Source organism: Pelophylax lessonae (genome assembly GCF_965119305.1).
Source record: "Pelophylax lessonae genome assembly, chromosome: 1".
NCBI classification, from domain to species: domain Eukaryota; kingdom Metazoa; phylum Chordata; class Amphibia; order Anura; family Ranidae; genus Pelophylax; species Pelophylax lessonae.
The window spans coordinates 685,315,785-685,328,251 of NC_138768.1; the positions used below are offsets into that span (position 1 = coordinate 685,315,785).

Consider the following 12,467-nt stretch of genomic DNA (forward strand, 5'->3'; position numbering starts at 1 on the left):
ACTCTAGCCCTTTCCTTTGGTGTTTTAGAGCCATTTTAGTGCCTTAAAGTTCGGGTCCCCATTGACTTCAATGGGGTTCGGTGTCCGGGAAAAGTTCGGTAAAAGTCCGGGACACGGACCCGGACTTTTTTTTAAAGTTCGGCCGAACCCGTCGAACACGGACATCTAGGTGTCCGCTCAACCCTAGTAAAGAGCAAATCTCTGACACAGTATTTAATCAGTATCTTCTGCAAAGCCTTCAAAAAGGTAATAATTAGTAACATTCTAGAAGCCATTAGTCTCCAAGAAAGGGGAAAACTTACCTAATGTCTCTGATGGTACTGAACTTTGTACATCACACCTCTCACATTGTGAGAGTATTTCTCCACAGTTTAACTAAATTGAAAATAATAATTTAGCAAAATGTATGCTACTAGGTGAATAATATTAGTACTAGAGACCTGGAGGTTAATTTACAAAAGGCAAATAGGTTGCTCACTTTTCAACAGAAATTATACTTTGCAAGGGAATTTACCCCATAGCTTGGTGAATAAGGTGAAGTTTGCATGTGATTAGATGATGAAAGTGAACAGCTTTCCCTCATTCACTAAGCTCTGGGGTAATTTCCTTCAACAGCCTATTTAGCATTAAGGTAAAAAATAAAACTTTCTGTGCTGCAGGAGGATCCCACCCCCCACCCCCCTCTTCCCCTTATACTAACCTGAGCGCCACCTTTCTCCATGCTCTCCCTCCTCACAGTGCTAACTGATAGCAGCAGGGCCCATTGGCTCCTTCTGCTGTCAATCAAATCCTATGACAAGGGAGAGGAAGATGGGGCTAAGCCCCACTGCCTGTGTCAATGGACACAGGCAGGGGGGCTTGGGAGCGAGCCTTCACAAGTACCCCCCCTTTGCAAACAGCTTGCTAGGTGGGTTACTTAGAAGGCGGAGGAGCCAGGAGTGCCGGCGGGGGGGGACCACAGAAGATAAGGATCATTACACAGAGCAGGTAATTACCGTGATTGGCATTAAAAATAAATAAATACATAAATGTTTAATGTCACTTTAAGTTTAGTAAAGTAAAAAGTTAAGTTAAGTAAAAAACTAGCTGTTATTGTGCCATTACAGCCATTTACACAAAGCAATTATACATCTTCATTTATGTATTACCTAAATACAGTTGAATTAAAGTTTGCAAACCCAAACTGGAGCTTTCACCTTTGGTGACCGCTGAATACAATTTTCCATAAGGTGAATATACCAATAAAAACAGCATTATAACCTGTCATTAGGCTATTATGTTTATATATTTTTCCACATAAGTTTCATACAACTTTCACCCATGATTCACATATTACTGAGCTAGGATAAAGACACCTGCAAATGATTAGTGGCCTTTTAGAACTACTTTAACAAAATTATATTCAAAACAAATCTTTAGCAAGAAGATTGCTTTTGATTAAACAGTAAATAATTATTATTTTGATAAATGCATAATACTGGAGCTGTGAATTCAGCACTATGTGCAAGTAGTTGCATTTGTAGACACATTTTGACTTGTTTTGTAGCATCATTATTTGGCTAACACTCAAATATTGAGATTTTAGAATATGTTGGGAACATCCTTACAGTCTTTATGTGTTTACCTATTCTTATATGCTGGTTTAATCAAAGCACATTCAATATTTCTTTGATGTTCACAAAACTTTGGCTAGAAAACAAGAGTCAAAATTATTATAATTTCAAAAGATAAAAAACACAGGTGGTGAATATGTAAATTCAAATGATAGACACTGCAATGGAAAAATAAAAAAAATGTGCATGTATTTATTCCTATTATGGCAAACAATTTTTATTCAGGGAATTCATTGGGCAGCTGCAGAAAGTCTTACAGTGGAGACCAATTATTGGTAAATATCAGTGAAGTTAGACAATGTTTTGCTATGCCTGCAGCCTCTTCTTTAATGGAAGTGCTGAGGAATGCATATAATTGTAGGAACTTCCCATAACACTCTAGACAATGTTGAATAAACAATATCTAATGCCCTTATAAAACTCAGTTAACAACGCGCTGACTGCCCTATTTTCTGATTCTAATAGTATCTTTCAATGTTACAAGAGTGATGAAAAAGCCAGTGCTATGTTAAAATTGACAGGCTGCTAGCAACAATAAGGATTGACATACAATCCCTGAGAAATATGTGTAAACGTGTTTGCAGCATCAGAAAAATAAAAAATCAAATGTACATTTTTTACTTATTCACAGTGCATGTACCTAATCCATTCAATGAAAAAAAAAAAATTAAATTGCCGCCAAATAAGTATGCAAACGTAGACCAAATAAGCAATGATAAGTCAATGTTTTGAAAATAAAATAAAACCGATATTAACCACTTGCCGTCCAGGCTTTCTCTGGAAAGCTGCTCACAAGTTTAAATCAGTATTTTTTGCTAGAAAATCGCCTAGAACCCACAAACAATATGCATTTTTTTTAGCAGGGAACCCAGAGGATAAAATGGCAATCACTGCAATTTTTGGTCACACAGTATTTGCCCAGCGGTTTTGTAAACGCAATAAAAAAAAAAATACAGGTTAATAAATAAAAAAAAAAAATAAAAACACAATTTTTACCCCGGTTTTTTTTTTTTGTAAAATGTGAAAGATGATGTTACACTGAGTAAATAGATACCTGACATGTCATGTTTAAAAATTGAGCTCGTGGAATGGCGACAAACTATGGAACTTAAAAATCTCCATAGGTGATGCTTTATACACATATGTGATTTTTACAGGTTACCTGTTTAGAGTTACAGAGGAGGTCTTGTGCTAGAACTATTGCTCTCACTCTAACACTCATAACAGCTATACCTCACATGTGTACTTCTGCGAGTGAGCATAGAGGGATGGGGGTACTTTAAAAAAACAATTTCTTACCAATTTTAATTTTAATTTTTACACCGTCCCTTTAATTTGTATTTATTTATTGTTATCACTTGTAATAGAAATAAGGATGACAGGTCCTCTTTATGGAGAGATCTGGGGTCATAAAGACCCCAAATCTCTTCTTTACCTTTAAAAGCAAATGATCAAAAAAAAAACATTTTTTTTTACCTTTTGCTTTAAAAAAAAAAATTATTTACTTTCAGCGTGGACCTGAAGTGATGTCATGATGTCACTCCGGTCCTCCAAGACCAAGATCACCTATGGGAGCAGTCGGCCGCACTGCCAGATTGTTTCTTCGGCGAATCTGCATAAGCCTGATAAAAAATGGCGAGTGGTGGGGGGAATCCCCTCCCGCCACTTTGGAAAGCATTCCAGTGGCTCACGAGCCATTCAGAATGCTTTCATGACAAAGGCAGCCGCCGGCTGCAAAAAATGGCACTGGGGTAAACCACTTCCAAACAGCAATGTAAATATATGTATTGCAGTTGACAAGTGGTTAAAATGAAAACAAATTAAAATGAAAATGAAAATAAAATATAAAAAGTCTCAATATCAGAGTCCATCCAATTTCTCCAAAAAAGCAGTGTATCATCCACCACCTAATCCAATCTGCAACAGATCCTCCAATGTATGGCCACACAGCAACACCCAGTAAATTCAACAGAAGCATAGGCTGCAACAAAACCCTGATTGCCAAGGAGGGATCACTCCCTCCTTGCTGTCCAAGCCACAATCTTCTGGCAAGTAAAACCTCTTTGTCCTTTCCTCATCCCAGGAACGAACATTAGCATCAAAAGATGGATTTTCGGAAGTATGCTCAAACGTCACCACTGTCAGGGACACACAATATGGCCGGAAGTGCAGCCATGTTGTGTCAAGGTCTTGCTTTTCTGTAGATCTGCATTAACAATTATGGCCAGTTGGAAGCCTTTTCTATGGTCACAGCTTAATAATGCAATAAGGCAATAGAGCATTTAAAACAAAAATATAAAAGTGATACCAAAACTCTTACTAACTTATTTTATATATTGAAAACATGTTAAAATATTAGGTATAGGAAGACAGGTATTTAAAATGTTACTAAACCCAGGAGCCTGCATTCACTATATCTGGTCTCCCACAGTACACAGAACATGGAAATGCAATTATTTTAGTAAATATAAACTGCAAAATACCTTTTCTCATTAGCAGTCTTGTGACTTCTGTCAGTGTCCTGCTGATCACTGGTTAACCTCCCTGGCGGTATGATTATGTCAGGAATTATGTACCAAAAGCGGTACAATTTTTTGCATGGAAATTTGGCGTTATGTATTGAAGGCCTACAATTCTTAGTAAATACTTACTTAAAACTTACCAAAACAAGACTCTAGTAGACATCCCAGATGTGATGAATTTGAAACACAAACACATGAATTATAATCTAATCAATAATATAATTGTATTCAATAATGCAATGAAAAATAATGAAATTTGCCAAACAAAGAAATTCAATACACATCCTGAGTGTGAAACAGTTTGAAGCATGGAACTAGACAAAGTCCGACGTTGCAATCAGGACAATAGTACCTTGTTTCCTTTGGGACTTTTCCATTGCCATCCTTCTTGGAACAGCAAATGACGCACATCCTGGTAGGCGCTAACTTTCTTGCGGTTGGCGGTACAAAGTCTACAAAATGACGGCCTGTCAGGCGTTCTGGATTGCCAACATCAACAGCGCGTCGTCCGGGTCTGTTAGGAGATACTGATGGCGTCGCGTGGTTGACGAAAATCTGCTCAGCCACCTTCCAGATAAAGTCAGAATGAACAAGAGGTATGGTAGTGTTTGCTTTATAAAAGATATAGGCGTTCCAAAGGCATTGTTCAAGGAGATGCCCGAAAATCTTTTTGTAATACTTTTTCTGTTGCTTCCGCATCACCGGGTAAAATGTTATTGCCTGATCGGCTCGGTCGACACCTCCCATTGTGTGATTATAGTCAATCACGACTTGGGGCTTCAGCACATCTGTTCCGTGTTTTGTGCGGACCATGGCAGTGGAGGTGCTGTGCACTGTGCTCATGAGACACACGTCCTTTTTGTCTCGCCACCGCATTGCCATCATTTTACCCTTTTGAAAGGCAACCATCTCTCCTTTTTTTAGTTTTTCCTGCTAAACATTGATGGCATGTCACGCCGGTTTGGCCTAACAGTACCATACCCATCAGTTTTGTTTAAGGGGCAAAACCTCATAAAGTTCCGGAGAGGTGTAAAAATTGTCTGTTGTCACGCAATATCCCTGGTTCAGCAATGGGTCCAGCAGTGAAAGGACAGAGGATGTGGCCATCCCATAGCCGCTGTACCTGGGATTGAACTTGGTACCTTTCCCGGTGTAAATGATAGCATTCCAGATATATCCGGTGGATGATTCACAGAGCATATAAAATTTGATGCCAAACCACGCTCTTTTGGATGCAATAAACTGTATCCAGCTCAGGCGTCCCTTGTAGGCCATCAGACTTTCGTCCACACTGACATCCCTTTCTGGCACATAGGTCAGATGGAAGTTGGTGACAATCATTTGGCATACCTCCCAGATTTTTTTGAGTTTGGGCGCAGGATGCGTGGCCTCATCAAACTCTTCGTTGTTGGCGAAGTGTAAATTTTTCATGATCAGTAAAAAACGATATTCGGACATCACTGTGCCAAAAAATGGAGTGGCCAGCATCTTATTGGTGGTCCAATACCATTTCTGGAGCGGTTTCCCCACCACCCCCTGAAGGATGATGAGTCCCAGAAACTTCCAGATGTCCTCTTTACTGACCGGTTCCCATTTTCTGGATCTGGAAAATCTGGCACGCAGCGTAGCGGATTGCTGCTCATGGTAGCGGTTGGTTTCTGTGATGATTTTTAGAATTACCTCCTCAGTAAGAAATAATTTCAGGTACGCCAGAGGGCTGTCACTCTCCACATCAACCTTCATCCCAGGAGATCCAGTAAATCGGAATCTCGGGGGCGCTGCCTGGTCCGCATCACTGTTTAGAGGGCACCAAGTGCGCACATCGCTTAGGTCAGGTGCGGGATCATCGGCGTCACTTTCTGGATCAGTGTCGGTGTCAGAGTCAGATGACAAATCTCCCCACGACTCACTGTCGCTCTGTTCTGCGAGCAGCTCCATGTCGCTGCCGCTGTTGCTCAGCTGATCCAAAAGCGCATATGTAGGACAGCTCTTTTTTGATGCCATTTTCAAATGATTTTATTTCTCACAAATGACAATGACAAGGAGCACTGAAAGGGCACTGTGTCTTTTACTAAAGTGATACAGTGCAATCCTCTCAGATTACACTGTATCACCTCCCTTTTATGTGTTTATGTTTGGTGCAACTTTGAATTTCCCTCCCAGTTCTGCTCCCATGCAGCATTGCTGCTGCAGGGAACGGAACCAGGAAGTCCTCATACCGACGGACGAGCGGCGGGGATCTCGGCTGGCGATCACAGCAATGGGAGATCATCGCTGGATCACCAGGATAAGGTAAGGAACCCCGCTGCAGGCTCTGCACATCCACCCCGAGACTCTGGGATACCAATAGTAGCATGAAAAATCCACCCCGAGTCACGCTCGGGGATACCACTAAGGGAGTTAAAGCTTGTAGGAGGAGTTTCCATTCTCCTCTGACTGTCCTTTGAGGCTGCATGACCCCTGACCCTCTGTCTGGACAGTTCTGATTGGCCCTGTGCTGATCACATGCACCCTTCCAAAAAAAAAAAAACTCTCTTGCAATACACACTAAACTAAGCATATGCACAGTGCCCCAAGCTGCTATACTATCAGCAGATGAATTGGAGACAGTAAAAGAAGAGGAGGATCAGAGAAGACAGGATCAAACAGCCTTTTTACACAATGCAGAGGATTAACCCCTTATGTTCCACAGTGAGTATAACAAGCATGCTTTACTGCATATACTGACTGATTTTACTCTTGTGGGTTTAGTAACACTTTAACTACTTGACCTTCAGGAGATTTACTCCCTTTTTTCAGGCCATTTTTTGCAATACTGCACTGTGGTACTTTAACTGATAATTGTGCGGTCATGCAATTCTGTCCCCAAATACATTTTATATCATGTTTTTCCCCACATAGAGCTTCTTTTGGTGGTTTTTGATCACCACTGCACTTTAAACTTTTTTGCGCTATGAACAAAAAAAGACCAAGAGTTTTAAAACATATCTAATAAAACAAATTAAAAAATGAAATGTCTTCATCATGTATTTTGCTACATATTTTTGGAAAAAAAAATCGCAATAATCGTATATTGATTGGTTTGCGCAAAAGTTATAGCATCTACAAATGATGGTATATATACTGGAATTTTAATTTATTTATTTATTTCATCCTAGTAATGGTGGGGATCAGCGACTTCTAACTGGACTGTGATATTGCGGCAGACACTTTTTACACTAATACAACGATCAGTGCCCCCAGTGACACTAATGGGGGGCACTGTCCCTGTACTAATGACACTGTCTGGCAAGAGGTTAAACATCTAAGACAATAAAATGGTGTGCCTAGCCAGTGTTTTACTGTATTATGTGTGCTGCTTTTACTCGGAAGTTATGGATTTTATTCCCTGCTTTATATATATATATATATATATATATATATATATATATATATATATATATATATATTATATTAGAGATCTGCCTTGTTTACATAGGCAAAGCTCAATTCTGTGTCTCTGCATGACGATCGTCAGGTGTCGGTGGACATCCAGTGTCGGGCACTCACAGATTGGCTTCTGCTGTAAGTAATCACAGCAGAAGCAGCGTGCCAGTAGCTCGTGTGCACGCCCCCTAGGCGGAAGTGCAGAATCACGTATATATACGTGCATCTGCACAGGAGGGCCCATAACATGCTTTTTTATATATTTACAAGTTGTTTTTGAATAATTAAGTAAGCTATCTTATCACCTGGTCTGTTAGGCAGTACATACATGATTCATTTTCCTTCATTCAGTGGGTTGAATGAAAGAAAATTAATTGATTCCTCCATCCACCTCAAATCACTTCCACAGAGATACTGTAATTTGACAGCTGGGAGGCTTCCCCATCATCAGAATACACTCACTGGTCGCACAGATTGAACAAAAGTTTCCCAACAGGTTGGTTAAATTGTTATTCTGGTTGAAAAAAGATACAAGTCCATCTAGTTCAAACAACATGATCTTGTGATCTCATGACTGACTTCTGTACAACTAGCCTCCCCACAGATGGACCGAAATTTGACAGTCCCTGCTAAACAGGCCAAATTTTTATCCATCTATGACAGGCTTTACTTACTTAAAATGACATAAAAACCTTTTTAACCACCTTAGCGGTAATCCCGAGCGTGACTCGGGGTTGATTTTTCATTGCAGGAGCGGTAACCCCGAGTCACGCTCGGGGTGGATTGCAGAGAGCGCAGCGGTGTTCTCTTACCTTATCCTGGCGATCCAGCGATGATCTCTCATTGCTGCGCCCGCCAGCCGAGAGTCCCGCCACTCCTCCGTCCCTCCGTCGGTACGATCACTTCCTAGTTCCGTTCCCTGCAGCAGCAATGCTGCATGGGAGCGGAACTAGGGAGGGAAATTAAAAAAAAAAAAACGTTGCACAAAACACAAAACACACTTTATATTATATTATATATATATATATATATGCATATATATATATATATATATATATATATATATATATATATATATATATATATATATATATATATATATATATATATATATATGCACACACACACACATATATATATATATATATATATATATATATATATATAAAATTATATTATTGATTCAATTATAATTCATGCGTTATATATTATATATATATATATATGTGTGTGTATATATATATATATATATATATATATATATATATATATATATATACACACACACACACACACACACATATCTATATATAATATATAATGCATGAATTATAATCTAATCAATAATATAATTTTATTATATATATTATATATTAAATAATAAAATAATATTATTGATTCGATTATAATTCATGCGTTTGTGTTTCAAATTTATCACATCTGGGATGTCTACTAGAGTCTTGTTTTGGTCAGGTTTAAGTCAGTAATTACTAAGAATTATAGGCCTATAATACATAACGCCAAATTTCCATGAAAAGAATTGTACCGCTTTTGGTATGTAATTCCAGACATAATCATACCGCCAGGGAGGTTAATTCTGTACCTTCACTTTATGCTGTGTGGTTCTTTATGGACAAAATGCAATAGCATAGAACTTATTTTTATAAACCTATGTTATCACTAATTTTATATTTTCCTTTTAAAAAAAAAAATGATTATGTGCTCATGAAATTCTGCTAGGATTTACAGTGTTTCCTTGCAGTAGAAAGATGAGTTGGATGTATAAAAAAATTACATTTTTAACTTACATTGATGTCCTCCAAGTCCAGGTTGTTTAGAACAACATTGTTGCGTTTCCAGATGATAGGAGGTCTCATATTCCCTTGTATGCCACAGATCAAGACAACGCTTTGCCCAACCGTTACTGTGGTATAACTTACTAACTGGTCTTCTGGAAGGCTCAGCTGAACAATTCCTGTAATAGAAGGAAATTGTTCAGAATAAAATTTTGTATTTGTTTAACCAGTAATAACACTAATAAAGTTTTATCCTAAACAAATATAGCTTTTTCAACATAAAGGAAAGGTCAACATGACATTTCTATCAAAGTGAATGACAATTGCTATCACCTAGGAGGATAAGATACACACTACATTTGAGAGGGCTACAGAGACACATTTCTTCTAAGCATGACAGATTTTACCTCCAGGAAATTGAATTATTTAAAGGCCAAACTACTATTTCTGCATAATAACAGTGTGCTCTGGGATAACCAACAAACTTGAATATAGATGTTATACTTAATAGACAAAAAGCATGTTTATTGATTAAACGTTTCATTACACTTTGTAGAAGTTTATAAAATGTATGTACATCAAAAAACATAAAAGCAAGTCCACCAAGTTTAATCTCTTTTATCCAAGTTTTAGCCACTACGGCAATTAGTAAATCTGTCTCACTGTAATTAAAACTTAAAAAAAAGCAAAAAAAAAAAAAATGGACTAGGTTGTACTTGTGTCATTGGTTCAGCCGGATGGGAAAATTCTAAAGGTGAGCTCCCAACCTTGGTATTCCATCCCTAAGACTCAGATGAAGTTACTGTTTATGAATATATATTGAAACCATACCATTAGATTTTTCTTATATCTTGTGCTTAAATATCTATTGCTGTGGTTTCTTATATCTGTCCACTGACACAACATTCCTTGAGGCTGGGTTCACACTAGCTGCAGCCGTGGCTCACAGCAGGGGGTCCAGTACGAGTCTGTTCACCCCAATTCAGGTGAGAATCAGGTCCGAATTTTTGGTTGAATTTGCACCTGAAACAGACCAGAAGAAGCACAGGGTCCTTCTGCAATTCAGACCGTGGCTGCGCCACAGCTGTGTGACCTGGCTCCAATGAAACCCACATCCAATTTACATCAGTGTAAGCCCAACCTAAAAGGGATTTATTTAATATAGAAATGAATGCTCTGAACTTAGCAAAGCAAACTTCCACTTTTCAAGGTAATTTATCTGTAGTTTTGGTGAGGTGAAGCTCTGCCGACTTCAAACAAGCAAGGTGAAAATTCATTTAAAAAGTAACATTCTCTATTTGTTGATTTAATCAACCTCAAAGATTCCAATCTGACTCTACTTCCATATTTGTTTAGGAAAAGGGTTCCCTATTTTGTTTAGATGTGGTCAGTTTTTCCCATGTAAGTTTCCTTAGCCAGGATGGCCAGGAGGAAAATTGCAGATAGGTTGTTTGCAATGCATGGTCCATTACTAAGAGGTGAAAGTGGATAATTAAACCATTAAAAAACAAATACACTATCACCAATACTTTAACGTACTGTTATTAGTAGTACAAGTTTCCCTTATAAAGCCTTTTGACTGTAAAGTATGTTGGGCTCAAGCACTTATTTTATTCTATTATGTTACTGTCTGCATGAAGAATTTATTTACCAGGATCAAATAAGGTTAACAGCATTGGGTTATATACTGCAAATATATGTTAACCAATAACAATAAAGTGAATTTCAAAAGCATCCAAATTATTCAAAACAAATTTAGTTTACAATAAGCACATTGTTTAGTGGTAAATGCGAGCAAAGTAATAAGGTCTAAAAAAATAAAATAAATATATATACGAATATAAAGAGGAACAATGAGATACAGAAGAATGACAATAATTAATGTTAAAGTATATGTAATGAGTATATGTAATGATGTATAGCATGTAAAACCATACAACAGAGGAGAAAGAGAGGTAGTCAGTAGTCCTAACACAATTCCTGTCTTAGGGTGAAAAGGCTGTGCCTCCATTTTTACACAGCAGTGAGTGAGCACTATCCCCCTAGGACAGAAACTGTGTTATTTAGGAGAGTTGTCTAGTTTTGGAACACTGCTCCTCTATAGATACAGTACAGTAGGTAAGGGCTGTCATCCTATGATGGTGGATCACCAGGTTAAAATAAAAATGAGGCCTAATACATAACATGTATGCCCTGACCACATCTAAGAACTGGTAAGCTGCAATATATTCCCTTTTTGATCTTGGAATCTCTGTGCACTGGGGTTTGGACAGGTATCTGAGGTGTCACATGTAAGCCACTGCAGCAGCTCCAAAATCTTAAAGGTTATTACAAACAGATGAACCTTGAAGGGTCAAAGTGTGGCCCAGAACATTTTCAATGGGTAAGGATGGGGACTGGATTTACAACTTTGCAAGGTTCACACCGAACACAGCCTGCTTATGGTTGATGGACAGACCAAGCTACTTGGTCTATTCGCCCACCAAAAGCTACTCCTGAAAGCAGTATTAATATTGCCATTAAATTACAGCTTCCTGCAATGTAGGCTGCTAGCATCACTGGTTGCTAACGTGCAGGCAGCAACCTCTATCCTGCTGCCTTCCAGCTTGTTAACAAAGCACACACAGGTATAGATCAAATATCGTCTAGGCTGTATTTGGTCAATGACACAAGCCAGCTCCCAGCCCTTTGGTTTACATCTTCTTTAGTCAGCTGAGAGAAAACATTTTTTTTTCTTTTGGCAGGTCGTTGGGATCATTGCTCATTGAATGACCGAAGTGGATCTACATGATGTTGTTCATGGATTGAAATCATAGTACTTTTGTATTAAAGACCTTTATCATGGTGTTGTATGTTTATTTACTAATAGATCTTTTTGTGAATGAGTAACCAGCAGTACTATGTACCCCTTACTCATTCAAGTGGACGGGGGGGGGCAAATATTATTTTAAACGGAACTCCCAGGTTCTGATATCCTTCCCCCCCACAGACCCCAACATCCACCAGGCTGTTATGATTTAGGAAGAAGTGGGAGGCTGCATGTTTATTCCACCTTCCTTTCCTGGCCATCCAAGCTTCATGCTAATAGAATGATCTGATATGTATTTTAG

General features: G+C 38.4%; 1 protein-coding gene across 2 annotated transcripts in view; it reads right to left on the reverse strand.

Annotated features, from left to right (window-relative positions):
* FSTL5 (follistatin like 5) overlaps window positions 1-12,467 on the reverse strand; it is a gene marked incomplete at its 3' end in the record, with an annotated part of 983,490 nt that overhangs the window by 374,620 nt on the left and 596,403 nt on the right. For both annotated transcript variants that reach the window (XM_082261833.1, XM_082261832.1), the window contains exon 7: window positions 9,370-9,536. In XM_082261833.1, coding sequence (XP_082117959.1) covers window positions 9,370-9,536 — 167 coding nt within the window. The remainder of the gene's footprint in view (window positions 1-9,369; window positions 9,537-12,467) is intronic.